This window comes from Ursus maritimus, unplaced genomic scaffold (assembly GCF_017311325.1).
Source record: "Ursus maritimus isolate PB19 unplaced genomic scaffold, ASM1731132v1 scaffold_13, whole genome shotgun sequence".
Lineage (NCBI taxonomy): Eukaryota > Metazoa > Chordata > Mammalia > Carnivora > Ursidae > Ursus > Ursus maritimus.
The window spans coordinates 24,116,848-24,137,578 of NW_024423675.1; the positions used below are offsets into that span (position 1 = coordinate 24,116,848).

Genomic DNA, 20,731 nt, shown 5'->3' on the forward strand with positions numbered 1-20,731 from the left:
CCCCCCCCCCCCCCCCCAGTCCAGGGCTCCGAATCTTTCGTGGCCGTTGCCAGGGAGACCGGCCGATACCAGGCAAATAGGCATTCGAGAAAGAAAAGGGGGGAAAGCTACACGGCAGTCTGGTAACAAAGGAGCAATAAAAGCAGCCCCCAAATGGAGGGCTGGGGACGCGTCTGCGAGAAAATCCGAAAGCGAGCTAGCAATCACCCCAAGTTAAAACCAGGAGGGGGATGCAGAGGAAGGGGCATGATTCACGTTGGGGGTGGGGGAAATCAACAGCCTTAAATGAGCTTTTGAGAATCGCCTGGATGGTGGTTTTGGATCAGCCCAGCTGGCTCTTCAAGTTGGAACTCCGCTAATACAAGGGATTCGCGTCCACCTCGGCGTCTGGGGTTTTGGGCCAGGCCAGCGGGCTCCCTTAAGGGTGATAAGATGTTTGGCAGGATACACTTCTACGGAAACGTCTTTCCATCAGCTTTGGGGAATATGACTTCGTGATCGAAAGATGCTTCTAAAGGCAGTGGACAGTGAGAAGACGAAGCTTCGTGTAACGATGTACAGCTTGGTGATTTGCAAAGCAATTCTTGAACAAAGAGTTATTGGCTTGAACCAACCATCCTTTTCACTCAAAGTGTGACCCATTTCCCTACAATAAGCAGAAAATAAAACTGCTTGAGAATTCAGAGCCAACACCAGGAGAAATGAACCATTCTCTCGACTGCTTCTCACTTCCATAAGCGAAAGGTTATTCATTTCAGGATTACTAAATGTAAACGAGAAAAGGGTCTGATGTGGAAACGAGTGAAAACTTTGGGAGCAAAAATGTAGGCGGTAGGAGAATGTTTATTAGGCTGTATGCTTGATTTTTTTTACCGCCTCTTCCCCTTCTTTAAATCAGTGCCTTGTCTTTCACACACAAATAGCGTCTGGTACGTCCGTGGCAAGGGGTGCGTTGCAAGTACTCTGTGTCCCCTTATAGAAGCTTTTTCTCTAATCCAAGCTAGACTTGGAGCGTTCAGGATCTTCTTGCTATTTCTCAACATGCAGTTTCTCCTTAGAACTGAAATCGTCAATCCAGTTGTTTAGAATTTCATCGCTGCTGCCTCCCTCCCTTCCAGGAGCACACTCGTTTGCATGCACACTTGTACATGTTCAGAAAGAGTCCATCCGATCCTGGCAGTAGGCTGAAAACGATTCTTATCTACGTGAATTGCATCCTAACCGTATATATGGATTCATATACTCGAGGCTGTGTCTCGTTTTACCATAGAGGAAAATTGTCATTTCATACCGTGATAAAATGCAAACTGTTATGATCTTTTGTAAATGGCCTCACTTTATATTGTGGGGGAAAAAGCACTAACTGAGAATAGTCGGGGGTGGGGGGAATTCGATGAGCGTCGCAGGCCAGTACCGAAATATTTTATTTCATGCCAATATGGGATAGGGTAGGGAGTGTGGCTTAGGCTCCGTGCCGGTTTTGCATTTTCCACATCTGGCCTACAGACCTAATTCTAACTCGAGATGTCGTTTGATGAAATTCGATCTTCGTGGTTTAAATACCTTTCAATTTTGGGCGATTTAACATTTGCAACCGTTAAAAAAACAAACCTTGTGCAGTATCTGTGAAACCAATATGGAACACGGAGAAAGAAAACATGCACACAAATCCCAACCATTGTCTTTAACACTCGCATACACACACACATACACATAAACACACAGGGAAGATGGGGGAGGGGAGCGAGTGGAGAGACAGACACGGATATAGACCGACAAGAGTCAAAGCGAGTCAAGTTAACGCTTTCTCCGCCCCCATCCACAAGTACCCCCCTCCCGCGTTAATTAATTCCAAACAAAGCAAGCCAATCAAGTGATGCATTATTATTTTCAAGCAGAGGGAGGCGAGAGGCATGTATTTTTTAATTGATTTATTTATTTGGAGGACATTAATTCTCGGTCTGAGGCTGATTTTCAAACCATTTGCAAAGCGCGGCTCCATTGTTCGCCGGGCGCGCAGGCTCCGCCCCCTGCTTTGTGTGCGGTGCGCGGATTGGCCGGCGCGCGCGGGGGCCGCGTCAGCGCCCGCGAGCCCATTCATCTGTGCACTTGGGCGTTGGACCCCGCATCTTATTAGCAACCAGGGAGATTTCTCCATTTTCCTCTTGTCTACAGTGCGGCTACAAATCTGGGATTTTTTTATTACTTCTTTTTTTTTTTAAACTACACTTGGGCTCCCTTTTTTGTGCTCGACTTCTACTCCCTTTTTCCCTCCCTCCTGCGCTGCTGCTTTTTTATCTCTTCGACTTAAAATTTTTTATCCGGAGTGTATTTAATCGGTTCTGTTCTGTCCTCTTCACCACCCCCACTCCCCCCTCCCTCCGGTGTGTGTGCTGCCGCCGCCGCCGCTGCTGCCGCCGCCGCTGCTGCTGCCGCTCGCCCCGTCGTTACACCAACCGGAGGCTCTTTGTTCCCCCCCTTGGATCTGTTGAGTTTCTTTGTTGAAGAAGCCAGCATGGGTGCCCAGTTCTCCAAGACCGCTGCGAAGGGAGAAGCCACCGCGGAGAGGCCCGGGGAGGCGGCTGTGGCCTCGTCGCCTTCCAAAGCGAATGGGCAGGTAAATTCTACCTATGTTTCTGGTCATTTCTTTGGTGTCTTTCTCTAGTCCCGACCCTTCTCCTCCCCTCCCTGTCGCGCCCGAGGCGCATTCGGCGGAGAGAGGAGCGTGGCCAGGTTCCAGTCTGAAAGTTGAATGGAAAGGGATAGCTTAAATTGTCAATTTCTCATAGGAGGTTGGGGGGGGTCTCTCCTCCACCCCAAAGGAGCGGTTCCCGGAGAATCCTGGCAAATTCTTGTGTAGACGCGAGGAAAGAAGTGATAAATCGTCTAAAATGGCGTGTTTGGAGCTTGGCAGAACGTGACTAGCTAGGTGCTAACCCCCCTCCCCCCAGTCAGGTTGCATTTGTGTTGGGTGGGCACAAAGGTGTTTGGGTGGCTCTCGTGTTTGTTGTCGAGATTGGGTCGCTTTCAACATTTCTGAACTGGTGTGTTGGGGGGGCAGGACGGGGGAGAATGGGAATGGTGGTGGAGAAAGGCAAGGAGGGAAAGGCTGTCTTATTGTATGCTGAAGCGGCATGCCCTGGGTTCTTGGAAAGGTAGCTGGCTGGCTGGAGCTGGTAGAAGGGTTTCAGTATCTTTCCGTGGGGCTTTCCCACTGTTCTATATCTTTATTCGTCAGCTGTCTGTGGAATTACACACCCATCCGACTTTTAAAAGGTATCCCTGGGGTGGGAAGACTCGGTGGGTCCTTGAAGAGAACCTGCCCAGATGGTTAAGAGGAGGCAGTTCGTGTGTTTCGGTCGAGATTGCTCGTGTGCGTGGCGGCGCCTGGACCACGGCGGGGGGCCACCCCGGAGCTGCCCGGACCCAGGCAGATGGCCACGGTTGGGTGGGCGCGAGAGGTCGGCCATGGGTGGCTGCTTCGCAAACACTGGGCACCCACCACGCCTCTTTTCCTAGAGTAGAGGCCGTGTAGCTTCGCCTACTCCAACCTAATGGGGAAGGCGAGCTCTGCCAAGAGGCTCTGAACCCGTTAAAAATGCAAAATGAGCCGCCGTGGCGCGCCCCAGCTTCACAGAATCGCAGGCGAAGGTGGGCGTGGAAGCCCAGGCAAGACCTCAGAAATAATGGGTTTCCCCCTGCCTTGTTGGTTTTATTCGGACCAGGACGCCGGGAAGCCACCTGAGCTTTGTTTGTGGACTCTCGGCTGCGCGATCCGGGCTCGGGGGCGCCTCGGCCGGCGGGCAGGGCCGGGCTGGGCAGGGCGGGGTGGCCCCGGGGCCCCGCCCCTCCGCGCCCGCCCGCTGGCCCGCCCGCGCCCAGCTCCGCGCGGTGGAGGCGCAGCGCCCCCTGGCGACCCCAAGTCCGAGGGGGCGTAGGGTCTTTGCGCGCGCAGCCCAGGCGCTTCTGGCTGGAGCGCTGTGATGCCCCTGGGAGTTCTCGGTGTTTTGAAGAGTCTCTCAGTGTTTAGGGAAAAGAGGGATGTGTACCGGCTCTGGCTCTGTGCCTTCTCCCAAAGGGCGTTTGGTGTATCGTGTGTTACGTGGCTTTTTTTGCAACGCCCGTGAGGCGAAGGCCGGGACGGGTTATCCTTTGCTTTTCACGTCTGGGGCTCAGCACTTTTAAATCTGTGGGGCATTTGTTGAGTGGCCGAGGCTACTGCTGGGTCTTTAGGGCGCCCCCAACGGCACTGCCCCGTTTCCTCGGAGAGCCCTTGTCTAGGCAGGCCCCCGCCTCCCCCATAAGGGGATGGAGGGACTCCACAGCCAGAGGGGCCCGGGGGACTGGCCCTTCCCGGCCCAGGGGTGGGGGCGGCGATGGCGGCGCCCGGGCCGCCTCAGTGACACTCCCGCCTTCTCTGCCCCGCAGGAAAATGGCCACGTGAAGGTAAACGGCGAGGCCTCTCCCGCGGCTGCCGAGCCGGGCGCCAAGGAGGAGCTGCAGGCCAACGGCAGCGCCCCGGCAGCCGACAAGGAGGAACCCGCGGCCGCCGGGAGCGGGGCGGCGTCGCCCGCCGCGGCCGAGAAGGAGGAGCCGGCCGCCGCCGCCGCCCCCGAAGCCGGAGCCAGCCCCGTGGAGAAGGAGGCCCCCGCGGAGGGCGAGGCGGCCGAGCCAGGCTCGCCCTCGGCCGCGGAGGGGGAGGCCGCGTCGGCCGCCTCCTCGACGTCTTCGCCCAAGGCCGAGGACGGGGCCACGCCCTCGCCCAGCAACGAGACCCCGAAAAAAAAAAAGAAGCGCTTTTCCTTCAAGAAGTCTTTCAAGCTGAGCGGCTTCTCCTTCAAGAAGAACAAGAAGGAAGCGGGAGAGGGCGGGGAGGCCGAGGGCGCAGCCGGCGCCTCCGCCGAAGGCGGCAAGGACGAGGCCGCCGGGGGCGCCGCTCCAGCCGCCGCAGAGGCGGGCGCGGCCTCCGGGGAGCAGGCGGCGGCGCCGGGCGAGGAAGCCGCGGCGGGTGAGGAGGGGGCGGCGGGCGGCGACCCGCAGGAGGCCAAGCCCGAGGAGGCCGCCGTCGCGCCCGAGAAGCCGCCCGTCAGCGAGGAGGCCAAGGCCCCCGAGGAGACCAGCAAGGCGGAGGAGAAGGCCGAGGAGGCCGGGGCCAGCGCCGCTGCCTGCGAGGCGCCTTCAGCCGCCGGGCCCGGTGCGCCCCCGGAGCAGGAGGCGGCGCCCGCGGAGGAGGCGGCGGCCGCGTCAGCCTCGTCAGCCTGCGCAGCCCCGTCACAGGAGGCCCAGCCCGAGTGCAGTCCGGAAGCCCCCCCAGCGGAGGCGGCCGAGTAAAAGGGCCCGAGTTTTGAGATAATCGAAGAACTTTTCTCCCCCCGTTTGTTTGTTGGAGTGGTGCCAGGTACTGGTTTTGGAGAACTTGTCTACAACCAGGGATTGATTTTAAAGATGTCTTTTTTTATTTTACTTTTTTTTAAGCAGCAAATTTTGTTCCCCCTCCTTCCCCACAGATCCCATCTCAAATCATTCTGTTACCACCATTCCAACAGGTCGAGGAGAGCTTAAACACCTTCCTCTGCCTTGTTTCTCTTTTGTTTTTATTTTTTGCATCAGTATTAATGTTTTTTGCATACTTTGCATCTTTATTCAAAAATGTAAACTTTCTTTGTCAATCTATGGACATGCCCATATATGAAGGAGATGGGTGGGTCAAAAGGGATATCAAATGAAGTGATAGGGGCCACGATGGGGTAATGGAAGTGGTGCGTAACATTGCCAAGAATAATGTACCACTAGAAATGATGGTGTAAAGGCTTAGTCTTTTTTTTTTTTTTAAAGAAAAGTTATTACGATGTATTTCGTGAGGCAGGTTTACAACACTACAAGTCTTGACTAAGAAGGAAAAAAAAAAAAACACCAATACCCAGATTTTAAAAAAAGTCATAGTCTTAGGAGTTCATTTAAACCATAGGAACTTTTCACTTATCTCATGTTAGCTGTACCAGTCAGTGATTAAGTAGAACTACAAGTTGTATAGGCTTTATTGTTTATTGCTGGTTTATGACCTTAATAAAGTGTAATTATGTATTACCAGCAGGGTGTTTTTAACTGTGACTATTGTATAAAAACAAATCTTGATATCCAGAAGCACATGAAGTTTGCAACTTTCCACCCTGCCCATTTTTGTAAAACTGCAGTCATCTTGGACCTTTTAAACACAAATTTTAAACTCAACCAAGCTGTGATAAGTGGAATGGTTACTGTTTATACTGTGGTATGTTTTTGATTACAGCAGACAATGCTTTCTTTTCCAGTCGTCTTTGAAAATAAAGGAAAAAAATCTTCAGATGCAATGGTTTTGTGTAGCATCTTGTCTATCATGTTTTGTAAATACTGGAGAAGCTTTGACCAATTTGACTTAGAGATGGAATGTAACTTTGCTTACAAAAATTGCTATTAAACTCCTGCTTAAGGTGTTCTAATTTTCTGTGAGCACACTAAAAGCGAAAAATAAATGTGAATAAAATGTACAAATTTGTTGTGTTTATTTATGTTCTGATAAAATACTGAGACCTCTAGGTCATAAGGGTAATTTTGAGGAACATCTTGCATGCCATCAAGAGTAAATTTTCTTGTGGTTTTTAATCTGAAGTTTCCAAACTCTGAAATTCATAATCAGCAGTGTCAGATTACATACAGGAAGATCTTTCAAACATTCCATGTCTATTACCATTTACCTGCATTGACATTGAGTTTTCATTTAAAAATTCAACAGTTATTTTTATCGTAGTTATAGCATGTCAGAATGGATCATCTGATACAAAAGTGATATGACCCGAAGACTATTTAAATGTCACGCGAAATTTCATAAAAATACAGTTTTTTGTCATGCAGGTCCAGAAACTGAGAGTATTTAATCCAAACTGCAGATGAGCCACAAATGTGGCCAAATGTGTTTCAAAAACTGATGGTGTGTTACCTGCCATTGTAATTGCTTAGTGCTTGGCTAATTTCCAAATGTTGCTTAGGTTATGTGTTATACCTTAGGAAAACAGGCTTATGTAAAGAAGTAATGGTGACAAATGGGCAACATTGTCAGTTTATGGGCCTTTAGTACTTGCCTCAATTCAATAGTTGCAAGCAGTTTTTTTAAATGAAAGTAGTGTGTTAGTATCTTGTTACTCAAAAAGATAGAGAATAATACTTCCTTATATAGTAATAATCCTTACTAGTTTCACCTTTGCTCTTACCACCCCATAATGGGATTTATTTTTTTCTTCACTGGATCCTAAACTGAATTGAATTTGAAGATAAAAGTGTGTATCAAATACCATTACTTCATTAAATGCAAAGGAAAATAGTTTATTGTACACCTGCTTTGCCGGTTTTGAGCAGTATGCCTTGTAGGGTTCACAGTGAACCACATTTGTAACAACTGAGCACCAAATCTAAACTCCTTAGAGAAGTAAATTAGCTTTCGACATGTGCTATTAAGTGGAATAATGGATCATAAATAATAGTTCATGCCCTTTCCTTACCAAATACCCTCCCCACTAATAAAAATAGCATTTGGAAAAGTATGTACTTTTAGTTGGGGTGTGTTGATCTTGAAGGATGTTTGAAAGTTAAAAGTCAAATCTGGTAACCAAAGGACTGCTTTATGGAGTATTTCCTACCTTACCAACTTTTTCTCAAATACCTGCTTGGCCAAGTATAGGGCCTACTGTGTGGGAGGACTCAAAAAAATGGATTTTAAAAATTAACTCATGAGTAGTCAAAAATACTGTGTAGCCAACTATATTGCTAGGCTTGTTTTTTTAACAGCTGGAATTAAGATGCATTATTTTGATTTTAATTGCCTAAAACACTTTGGGTGGTATTGACGGAGTGGTGGATTTTCTACCAAGTGATTAAATGAAATTTGACATATATCTTTTCATCCAAAGTTTTGTACATCACATTGTTTTCTAATGGAAAAATGTTAATATGGCTTTTTGTATTACTAACAATAGCTTTGAGATTAAGGAAAAATAAATAACTCTTGTACAGTTCAGTATTGTCTATTAAATCTGTATTGGCAGTATGTATAATGGCATTTGCTATGGTTATAAAATACTTCCTCTGGATTATAATTATCATTTGATTCAATTCCTATTGCTTGTAAAATAAAGTTTTACCAGTTGATATAATCAAGCTTGCTAAAATAGGATTTTTTACAAATTTAATTTTAAAATGCAAATTTTAGAGAAAAACTTAAAATCTTAAGCGTTGATGGTAAGTATAACTATTACTCGGTTTAAGGTATTTGGAAGGTATGCTTGACATTATACTTAGGATATATAATTATATCCATTGAAGGTGAGTTCTATGTTAACAAGTCAAAACTAAACATTTTAATGACAGGTCTTGATGATATGTTTGAGAAACAATTCAGTGTATCTACATTTTCCTTTCATGTATATAAACAATAAAATTTTGCAATTAAAAATTTGGGGAAAGGGTGCTTTTTGCATTCATATACTTTGGAAAGGGGATGTAGTTTAACATAGGTAAGTTTGCTTTGAAAATTAAAAAATTGGTTCAGTAACAGGGCTATTAGCTTTTATTTTTCCTTTAATCATTCACTGTGCAATATTGAGCATTTTTCCCCCTTTCTACTTCCCAGCTATATGAAAGTGCTTAAAACAGGGTGTAGCAAATATGAATTTTAAAATGCTTTCAATCTGTAAATATTCCAGTCCTTGCTGGGATTAAGTTCCAGCACTCCTTTAAATTACATCCAACGTTGCAATTTTAAAAATGGTAAATAAATACTTTTAAAAGATGTGAATGCTAACTATATTTATGTACCTGAAAAGAGTGATAGATTACTGCTCCCTGAAATACTTCTATCTATAGTTCCTCTCAACTGCTCAACAGCAACTTTGTTTTTAAGTAATAGCACCCAACCTGGAGCTAGAATTTACAACCCCCAGATCAAGAGTCACATGCTCTACAGACTGACCCAGCCAAGTGCCCCTAAACAGCAACTTAAAAACAAAACAAACTACCCCGTAAGATCTAGTGGTTGCAAATACATAAAATAATTACTGCAAAATTTCTAGGAATCCTGATAATCCCAGTTGCAGTGTTTTGATAAAATTAGAACGTATGACTTTTTAAATACTACTAGTAAATGAAAAATAAATACCTTTGTCAATTGCTGTTAATTACAGCTTCTCTCATTTCTGGGAAAGGTGAAAGGCAACAGAACTACTTGTCACTTAAGATTTCAATACAACACATTTCAATTGAATTCATAAAGTTAGACTTACAGGTTGTCTTCCTAACAAGTGGGACACTGTTCCTTAGGTTTCAAATGTAAGTTAAGGAGTGGATATTGTGCTACAATTCTATACCTGTGTAATGGGGGTGAGAAAAGGGAAGGGATTCTTGGGGAGAGTTATAAATTGGAAGTGTAAGAAAGCTCTCAAAGCAAGTCTTAGGTCAAATGATACAACCATATTTTGGAAAACACCATCCAACAGAAATATAATGAGAGCCACAAGTAATTTTAAACTTTCTTAGTAATCATATTAAAAAAAACAAACAAACAAGAACAAACATGAAATCAATAATCCAAAGATCTTCAATATGTAATCAACATGAAACTTAACTGAGATATTTTACTTCTTTTTTTTCTTACCAAGTCTGTGGAATTCAGTGTATTTTATACTTAACAACACACCTCAGTTTGGAGCAGCCACATTTCAAGTGCTCTATGGTCACGTGGCTACCACATTGGAGAGCACAGATCTGAAGAACTCGAACCTGAGAGGCAGGCAGGGACTACACTTTGCAAAGTGTAGCTTACGTGATTAATTTCATGAGCTTCAGGGGTTTAGCTTTTGAGCCAACATTGAAGGTTTTTTTCTAAATTTCAAAGCATTTTAAGCAGTTAATATGGCATTGATATTATCAATAAATAGGTGAGATTCCAAATGGTCTTGTTATAGACTTAACCGTGTGCCCTCTCCCTACCCCATTCATGTCGAAGCACTAACCCCCAGTACTTTAGAATGTGACTGTATTTGGGGACAGGATCTTTAAAGAGGTGATTAAATTCAAATAAACATGACTGGTGTCCTCATAAGAAGAAATAGATTGTCCACATTGAGGGACACCAGGGGTTCACACATGCATGGAGAGAAAAGATCATGTGAAGACACAATGAAAAAGTAGCCATCTGCAAGCCAAGGAGAGAGGCCTCAGAAGACGCTAAATCTATCAGCACCTTGATTTTGGATTTTCAGCCTCCAGAATTTAGGGAAAAGAAATATCTGCTGTTTAAACCATCCAGTCGGTGGTACTTTGTTATGGTAGCTGCAGGAAACTAATACAAGACTCCTTGGTAAAAATGGAAAGATTGTCTCTACCTGAGGATGTAAAGAATTTCACAAGCTTGCTTTTGCTCTTTCCTCAATGGGAAAGAAACTGCTTTCTAGCTTGAGAATTTTACTATTGTTATTGTTACCTTAGAAAAGAGAGAAATGATAGCTTAAAAATTAGAAAGGTAGATTATATTGCTATCTTAATTATTAGTGAGTTGATAGGAAAGATCTCTGGAACACAAATAGTTTTAAAAAAAAAGTCTAAAAGCACTATATAATGTTATGTCTGAATTTATCCATCTCTATTTTCCCTTGCAATTTACTTGTACAAGAAACCAAGTTATTTGTTCATTAAGTGTCCAGAGTATGGATTTTGCTGATTGCACCACATGCTGTCATTTAATACATTACTTTGTCTTTCCTATATTTCTTGTATTTTCTGTAAATTGATCAATCGATCTAGAAGTTGATCAGATTCAGATTCATAGGACTATATCACAAGTGATGTATTTCCATCAGGAGGCACCAAATGTTCAGTCATTTGTCTTTTTGTGATGTTTAAAGCCGTTGATTTTTGCTTAAATCCATTCATTAATATAGAGTTGCCAAATGGTGTTATTCTAATTGTCATTCCTTTTCTTTTATTTGTTCAGTTATTTGATAAAGAAAGAGAAACTTTCCCTCATCAACCATTTGGTTGTCCATCGGTTGTCCTTTCTTAATGGAAAGGCAGAATAAATGTTTAATTCTTTCCCTTTATTTATTGATTTTCAGAATAATGAGTTGGTTCTGTAATACCCTTAAAGGTGACCAGTGATGGTATTTGTTTGATTAGTACCATTATACATTCGTAGATTTAAACTTATTTAATGTAAGTAATATAAATGCTCAAATTGGCTTATGGTAGATTATGCTTTAAAGTTAGAGAATTCAATACATGAAATCAGTTTAAATTTTATTATAATACTTGAGCATGTGCTAAAAGATAGATGAAACTTAATATTTATTTTACTCAAATGAAATGGGTTTATGCATTTAAGTGCTGGCACATCCCTAATTTTAGTTGGGGTTTCATGCCGAGAAGCCATCTGTTTATACAATTTCAAAGAAATGGGAGGTATTGCATTTTTTTTCTTACCCTCTAATTACTGCTGTATAATGATATTTAAATGTCATCAACATCTATCAGCATAGCACCTGACCCACGTAGTAAGAAAAATGTCTGGAAATGTATGAGTTTGAGAAGACTCGGCAATCGCCAGTCATGCAGACTTCCATGTTGGCACCTGACAAAGCAGTACACTAAATAGAACATGCTGGTGAACAGGCATTACTAATTGCACCAGCAAAATACCAAAACTTCTATCCTGGGGTATATGTCAGTGAAATGCATAATTTTTAAAGAAGAATTATACGCATTGTATAACCCAGAGGCTCCAATGGCATGCTTAATCAACGACTTTCGTGAAGAAGTGTTGAAGAAGTTGAATTTAAGTGAACATAAGGTAATATTCTTTTCTAAGCAAACTACCAACTAGAGCTACTTATTTTAATGTTTTTGAAAAATTGGCAAGCACTGGATGAGGCAATAGATCATCCAAAATAGGTAACATTTTAATAGATTTGAAGACACTTAGTGAAATCGTAAAGAAAAAAGAGCCTGTAGACTTGGTCAGGTCATATTATAAAATATTAATTATTAACTAGAAAAATGAATTATCTCAACAAGGGTCATTTCCTGTCTTTAGTGTAGTAACTAGTTCATGAGTTGGATTACAAGAGTACAAAGAATGTCTTATTTTCCTTTTCTCATATGCTTCCTGATATTTTAAAAAGCATAAGTTATTGTGACGCCTGGGTGGCTCAGTCAGTTAAGTGTCTGCCTTCCGCTCAGGTCATGATCCCAGGGTCCTGGGATCGAGTCCCACATCATGCTCCTTGCTCGGTGGGGAGCCTGCTTCTCTGCCTGCGGCCCCCCTGTTTGTGTGCTCACTCTCTCTTTCTGACAGATAATTTTTTTAAAAATAAAATCTTTAAAAAGCATAAGTTATTGCTAAGAATTTTGAAGTTTTTTAAATGAGAATTTTAATTTTTTTAATTTATTAGTGTATAGCTTCTAAATTTAAAATTCTATGCAGTCTAGAAGTGAAACTTATCAGAATTCCAATGATGAATTTGTTTAAAACAAACCAAAAATATGCAAATACCAGAGTTTCCTCTGAACAATAATGAAAGCTATTATTCAAATCTCTTGAGAAAATCTACATTTTTTAGCATTCTTACACACGCACAAAGATTTTTCATGCTTATCAATGCTTAGTGAACAAAGAACTTAATATACAATCAGTAAAAAACATAGTCATGGTAATATCAAATGAAGATTATTTCTTCTGAAGCTTTTCTGCCGTAACTTCTTGAGACTGAAAACACAGAATAAGCATATTTATTGAGAAAATGCAGGACTTTTTTGTTTGTTTAGATTAAAAAGACTTGTTAAGGGATGCCTGGGTGGTTCAGTGGTTTAAGCATCTCCCTTCGGCTCAGGTCATGATCCCAGGGTCCTGGGATCAAGTTCCGCATCAGGATCCTTGCTCAGCAGGAAGCCTGCAGCTCCCCCTGCTTGTGTTCTCTGACGAACAAATAAATAATTTTAAAAAATATATATTAAAAAAGAGAAGACTCGTTAAAACTAGTTGTTCATAAAGCATGCTTCCTCCCTACATTCTTACTTCAGAATTCCAATTTTGTTATCAAAAGTATATTTTCAAATAATAAATACATATTTCAGATATATAAATTTACATATAAAAATTAATAATAGAGCATACATTCATATTTATGCCTGATTTGATATATATTTTTATAAATACATAAATATATTTTAAAGTGATATGTATTTAATATAAATATGCCTAATATATATTAGAAAATCAGGCATAAATATAAATGTGCGCTATTTTTAATATTAAAACTTTTTTTTCAAGATTTTATTTATTTGACAGAGAGAGGCACAGCGAGAGAGGGAACACAAGCAAGGGGAGTGGGAAAGGGAGAAGCAGGCTTCCCGCTCAGAAGGGAGCCCTATGCGGGGCTTGATCCCGGGACCGTGGGATCATGACCTGAGCCGAAGGCAAACGCTTAACGACTGAGCCACCCAGGCACCCCTAATATTAAAACTTTTTTAAAAAATTGTCTATTTTCAATTTTGTTACATCCCTTACTTGCTCCTTGAAGTCTTTGGAAAATATGGTCTCTTCCAAATGCTTCCTAATGTTATAGAGAACAATGGTTGAATGAAGTTTTAGATTTGGTAAAAGGAGGGTATTTTGACCAGAAGTTGATTTTTCTAAAGATTCTTTGTGTGCAAATCTTGAACGGAGTCTTACCACTCATTAATTTTTCATGACATGTAGTTGTAATAATCATCATCATGCACATCTGACCTACGATAAGGAAGAAACGGGCAGAATAAAGATTACTGACTTTTCTTTCTTTTTTGTTCTTTTATAGATCTTATTGGTGAACACGTGATTATAATGTTATTTCCTAATGAAAGTACAAGAATGAAGTAGTGATTAGGCACTTAGGTGTTGGAGTCACGGTCCGGCTCTGCCACGTGCGAACTTTTTCTAATATTAGGGGTCTTACTTTATCTCTCTGAGCCTCAGTGTTCTCATGTGTAAAACTGAGACTAGAAAGAGTGCCAGTTATGTTTGGAATGTTTGCTATTTATTTGTTTCCTAGTGTCTGCACTTTTTGGTCCAATGTTGAGTAATCTATCTTAGATACTCTGCTGGTACCCCGAAATCATTTGCAATATATTTTAATTAAGATGTTTCAGACAAAGATTTCTTTTTAAAGGACAGATTTCTACTTAAGAATCTGCCGTCCTTCATTTTTCATTTTAGCAAACATTTGTGGAACACCTAATATGTTCTAGGGAAAGGACTATAATCTAGAAACATTTCATATGTGAATATACTGCATGCCTAGAATCTTTTCTGGTAGGAAAATCTCAAGTCAGAAAAAATACCAATACTACCACTACTACTAATCTAGATGTGATTTTTTAAAATGTGAAACACATTTAATTATCATATAGCCTTGATTACAGACATTAGATGAAAACAAATCAAATACTATAAAAAAACAATGCTTGGTATATCTTTTAAATTTGTATGTCAAGTTTATATTTTAATAGCATTTTAATAAATAGCAGGAAAAAATAAACATAAAATAACAGAAGATGCATATTCAGGTTATCTAGTGTCAGATTATAAGCTACCCAAAAACTCAGTGGTATAAAACAACAATAATTTATTTTTTCTTTTTTAAAGCTTTATTGATGTATAGTCGATGTAGAGTAAACTGCGCATAGATAAAAGACACAATTTGATACACACACATAGGTACACACCTGTGAAACCATCACCAGAATCAAGATCATATCCGTGAAGATTCTGTGGGTCAGGGATTAGAGCAGACACAGCAGGGACAGCTTGTCTCTCATACATGGTGTTTGTGGCCACCAGCTGGGGTTGCTTGAATAACTGGAGACTGCTGGGATAGCTAGATTGGGGCCATATGTCTGAGATCCTCATTCTTCTTCATGAGGTGTTTGCTAAGATTAGAAGGGCTAAGATGGTTCCTTGATACTGGTCTTGGTGCCTGGGCTGGGATGTCTGGAACGTGGACACCTAGCAGGTACTCTCTGCACTCACAGCTGTCTCAGGATAGTCAGACTTACTGCATGGCCTCTGGCTTCTCCCAGAGGTGGAGTTTCAAGAGAGTGTTCCAAGGGACAGGAAGTAGAAGCTGCCAATCTCTTATAGCCTAGTTTCAGAAACTGGCACAGCTCACTTCCGCTATACTTTTATTGGTCAAAATAGTCACGGAACCCATTCAGACTCTAGGAGTGAAGGACGTGGACACCACCTCTCCGTGGGAGAAGTGTCAAAGAAATTTTGACCACCTCTGAATCACTACAATACATGTTGAATATGCTATATTCCCGATTAAAAGAAGACTCCAAATTGAAAACATGAATGAACTATTTTGGGGGGACTATAAGGGCAGTGGTTGGGGAAGGAGGTGGAAGAAATTCCTAGAACTCCTCTGTCTTCATTGCACTTTATCAAGCGATGTTCTTCAAATAACCTGGAGCTGTTACACCCTGATCTATGATAAATGGGTGCATCTGGATTTAAATACATATGATCAAGTAATATGGTAAATACTGTTGTTTTTTATTAGAGAATATTGTGTCATTTAATATTTAGTATTTTTTAGCCATATACATTATTAGTCAAGATTCAAAAATCATTGAGACATAATTCAGTAAAACCATTTGAGATGGACACATCGGATTCTGTTTCTGTTATCTTCTTAGGGCATTACGCTTTTGGGACTCTACTGTACTTTATCTCCCTTTGTTAGAATTCCATTTTTGCTTTTTATTTTTTTTTTTAATTTTTTAAAAAGATTTTATTTATTTATTTGACAGAGATAAAGACAGCCAGTGAGAGAGGGAACACAAGCAGGGGGAGTGGGAGAGGAAGAAGCAGGCTCATAGCAGAGGAGCCTGATATGGGGCTCCATCCCATAACGCCGGGATCACGCCCTGAGCAGAAGGCAGACACTTAACCGCTGTGCCACCCAGGCGCCCCCCATTTTTTCTTTTTAAAGGTGGCTGGGGTAGTGGCATAAGGGGTAGAGAGGATTACAGCTCTACAAATGAATGTGTTGGAATTTAACAAGCTTTACTAGAAATGATTTCAAATAGATGGTTTCTTATTTTCTGAATAAATAGAATCGTCTGCTATAAGGATAGCATGTTGAAGAAGTGTCATTAAGCCATATATATTTAAATATAAAGATAAAATATATGTTTCTTATACGTTCAGCCACTATGTGAAATGTGTACACCTAGCATAAAAACTAGCAACCAGTTAGAGAAATAGACCAACTAAACTTCATCGCCGCGGGAGAATGTTTTTATTGCAGTCTTTTGAGAAACACTAGGGAAAGCCAGTGTGTAGATACAGTTTGCCCATGGAAATGGGGTACCTGATTCATTTAAGGGGGATTAAAGAAATGTTTTAATCATCATTTGTAATATTTCTTTTAACAGGGAAGTGGCCATACTCGGAAAGAAAGAACGACCTCGTATCATCCTTTTTGGTTCCTCTCAACCACAGCTCATCTCAAGTAATGTTTCAGTGGGTTTTTTTTTTAAGTTTCTCACCGTACTTTTATTGCTAAAACATTTCCTCTTTTGACTGAAGCACACAAGCATGAGAAGAAGCAAGATAGACTCTGTTTGCACACACACGTGCTCGCCTACATGTATTTCCCGATCAGAGAGATTACAAAGAACCATTAAAAATGTTAGTCATTTGGAATACCAGAGTTAGAGCGGTGACCAGGTGCTAAAGAGTTTTGATCATCAGATAAATCCGAAGGTGATTTACAGAAGCAGCCAGTGTGTGCTGAGGAACAGAGTTTAGGGCAGTGACGTTCCTTGGGAGAAGAGAGGCAGCACCCAACGCAAGCAATGAAAGCTACACGTTTCCTTTGTTTTAAGTAGGTTTTATATTTGCTTACAGAATGTTTAAAACATATTTCACATCTGTTTCTTAAGAGTTTCATATCAGGGTTTTGTTTTTTTTTTCTTTTCTTAATCAGTTTCTTTACAGAGTTACACCACTACCAAGAAGTTAGGAGATCATGTAACCAGTGTGAAAACCAATTAAAATTAATTATTGTATAGAGGTTAGATAAGGTTAAAGTATCTACCTACCCACCCACATTCCAGAACTTGGGTAGAGGTCTTTGTGTGCAGGGTGATAAATAAGTGTTTGACATTTGGTGTATTAATTGATTAGCATTAGAAGAAATAGCAGCCACACCTGGTGGATAGTAAATAGAGCTAGAGACAGAGAGATTCAAAAGTATTCCCCTATCACCCAGACTTACGTCCCCGTGTTTCTCACAAGGGTGTTCAAAATGAAGCTTTCTTGTTCTTTCTTAATAAAATTCTCCCAGGTGATATCAAAAAAGAGTGGTTTTATCTGTGGAATTTGGTGCAGAACCAGAGTTTCTCTCAAATGGTCATCAGTATTGACAGTCCTCTATGTATGAGCTGTTACGCTAGGTTTTCAGGATTAGGTCACTAAAAAGACCAGTTTCCTGTCCTTAAAGAATACGAGGGCTACAAGCAAGACTTGTAAATAGATTGTGAAATACAACAGAAAGCTATCTGGAAAGAAAAAAATCGTAGATCCGTATCTTAGAGAAGATTTTAATGCTAGAAACCATTAAAATAAAAATATGCAAAAGAAGTACTAGAGGAGTCTAAGGCGGCATTTCTATCAGAATGGGAAAGACCCTAGTCTGCTGTAACAAATTTGACCACATAATCCTAAGCAAAATCAAAAGAAAAATGACAAACTGGGAAAAAATATTTACTGCTTATATTTATTTTATTTATTTTTTAAAGTAAGCTCTACACCCAACATGGGACTTGAACTCATGATCCTGAGATCAGAAGTCACATGTGCCAGCCAGGTGCCCCTTTACTGCTTATATTATAAATAAAGCGTTAAATTCCTGGAAGAATTTTTATAAGTTAATTGAAAAACCACCATCCCAAAAGAATCTGAGCAAGGGACAGGGACTGGTCACTTAAGAGAAAATATAAATGGCTCTAAAACATATTACAACATGTTCAACTTTGTTTACAAAAATGGGTCTACAGATTGAAATTATATCATTTTCTGCTTATTAGATTTAACAAAAATCAAAAAGTCTGATAACACAGTGTTAGTAAGGGTGTGGGAGAACAGTGACTTGACAGAAGTGTAAGTTAGTAAAATCTCTGCAGATAACAATTTTGAAACACCTATCAACACTATAAATGCATATCCTCTTGTATCCAGCAATTCTACCTTCAGGAACTCATCCCACGGATACACTTACACAAGCACAATGACGTGCACATTATGATTAACTGCAGCATTATCTGTAATAACAAAAGAGCGGCAAAAGAAAAAGCAACGTGAATGTCCATCAATAGAGGTTGCATTATGTAAATTAGAGTACACCCATGCGGTGGACTACTATGTGCTTTCAGTTATTTATTGCTATTGACAAACCACCCTCAACATAGGTCTTAAAACAATAGCAGTTATTGACCTTCTCTCAAAATTCCGTGGGTGACTGGGCTTAGCTAAGAAGTTCTGTTCCAGATGATGTCTTTTGGGGTTGCAGTTATCTGGAGATTCAGTTAGGCTGGAATGTCCAAGATGGCTCACTCACATGGCTGGCAGTTGGTACAGGTCGTTGGATGGAAAGTTAGCTGGGACTGTTGGCCATAGTACGTTAGTATAAACTCTCATCTACGTGGCCTCTCCTCACAGCTTGGTGTTCTTCCAGCATGATGGCTAGCTTCTGGAAGGGAGTGTTCCCAGGATATAAAGTTGCAGATTGCTTAAGCCCAGCCTCGGAAGTTATACAACATCACTTCTACCTCATTCTATTGACAAAGTAAGTTACAAGGGCAGCCTGGATACAAGGGGAGGGAAATAGACTCCATCTCTTTAAGTAGAAGAGTGGCAAAGAATTTGTGACCGTCTGTAACCTACCAAACCATGCATCTGTAAAATAGAAAGAGGTAATATTTTATATGGTGACTCAGAATAATTTCTGGTATCCATTGTTAAGTGATGGGTGTATAACAGTGTGTATAATATGATAGTATCTATGTATACAAAAAGTGTGGGTGGGGGAGAATATACTTAATTGCTTTCATGTGCTGGAGATTATCTTTAGAGAAAGACACAAGAAACTGCCTATCTAGGTCCAGGAGTGGAAAAATGTTTACTGATTTCTCGTTGTACCTTTCAAATTTTATACAGTATGAATATATTACCTATTTTAAAAAGTTAACCCGTAAATACTATAAGTATTATGGGCTACATTTTCTCAGCTAAAAATTAGAATATATTTAGTAGAGAGCAGGATATTTGAAATATATCCCTAAAAAGTATCATTTTTGATAGTGATTATATTCATCATGTGACTAGAGCTCAGAAAACAGAGGACTGACTGCCTGTATTGGGAGAGAATGACCCAGGGTGGCCATGCAACGAAGTGGCTTTTATACTAAGGCTGAAAGAATGAAAAGACAGCCTGCAAGGGGCACTGGGTGGCTCAGTTGGTTGAGCCTCTGACTCTTGGTTTCGGCTTAGGGCAAGTCATGATCTAGGGTCCTGATATCAAGCCCCACATTGGGCTCCGTGCTCAGCAGGGAGTTTGCTTGGGATTCTCTCTTTCCCTCTCCCTCTACCCTTCCCCCCGCTCCTGCTCTCTCTCAAGTAAATAAATAAATCTTAAAAAAACAAAAAAGATAGCCTGCAAATATTGGCGAGCTGCAGTAGGGAGAAACCGATTGGGGTCAAGCCTGATGACTTCTATTTTTTATGTGAAAGATGAGGCAAGGTCATATACCTTGATGTGTGTTTGGGGATAAGAAGGAAGGCTTAAAAAGAATGAAAAGTCTGGCAGTTTTTTGTAGGTAATGAGTAAGAGAAATAAGAACAAGTACAATAGCTAGGTCAAAAAATACGAGTTTGCAACGCTGCCCTCAACACAGTGCTGAGATTTTTCTCTGCCAACTCAGATACAGATAAAACAGATAATAAAGTAATGTTAGATCAAGGATGGAGAGGACAGGTGTGGGAGAAGGACAAAAGAATGTGGAATGTGGTGTGAGAGGTTTAAGGCTATGGACCATGTAATACTGGACAGGAATCCAGAAGAAATGGGAAATGATGGGAAATCAGCAAGACCCATGAGGACGCCGGGGGTAGTAACGGAAGCAAGGGCAGTAACGCTAGACAAATAGAACACAATTCGATGAAGGGTTTGAAGTTGAAGATTTCAAACACAGCACAATTCTGGATGAAGATACAATCCAAGGAATGAATGAGCGTGGGGTTCTGCTTCTAGTATTGGTTACTAGAAATGTATTGGCCACGTTGCACTTGGGGGCATTACTCTTTGGTGAGTATAAATTGGGTAAGTCCACTCACCACACTGGGATACGGTTCTAGTAACCATATTTTATAAATCTAGCTAATAACATGTGGCTTACCGATGGCCCCTACTTCTTGGTAACTTATTAAGTATTTATATGAAAAGACAACACAATGTACAACATACATAGTATTTTGGTACCGTGTTAGAAAATTTGGGAATCACAATTTATGTCAACACTATAGAAATAACTTTTAAAATGACAAATGATGACGCCAAAAAATTAAATACTTTCAAACATATTTAAAATACAACAATGTTGAATCAGG

The 20,731-nt window shown here is 41.2% G+C and overlaps 1 protein-coding gene across 1 annotated transcript; it reads left to right on the forward strand.

Moving 5' to 3' along the window:
- Window positions 1–2,066: 2,066 nt before the first annotated feature.
- MARCKS (myristoylated alanine rich protein kinase C substrate) lies at window positions 2,067–8,048 on the forward strand. Its single transcript, XM_040627658.1, has 2 exons — window positions 2,067–2,617; window positions 4,429–8,048. Exons 1-2 carry the CDS (start codon window positions 2,516–2,518, stop codon window positions 5,329–5,331), a joined length of 1,005 nt encoding a protein of 334 aa, XP_040483592.1. The 5' UTR covers window positions 2,067–2,515; the 3' UTR covers window positions 5,332–8,048.
- Window positions 8,049–20,731: the final 12,683 nt, after the last annotated feature.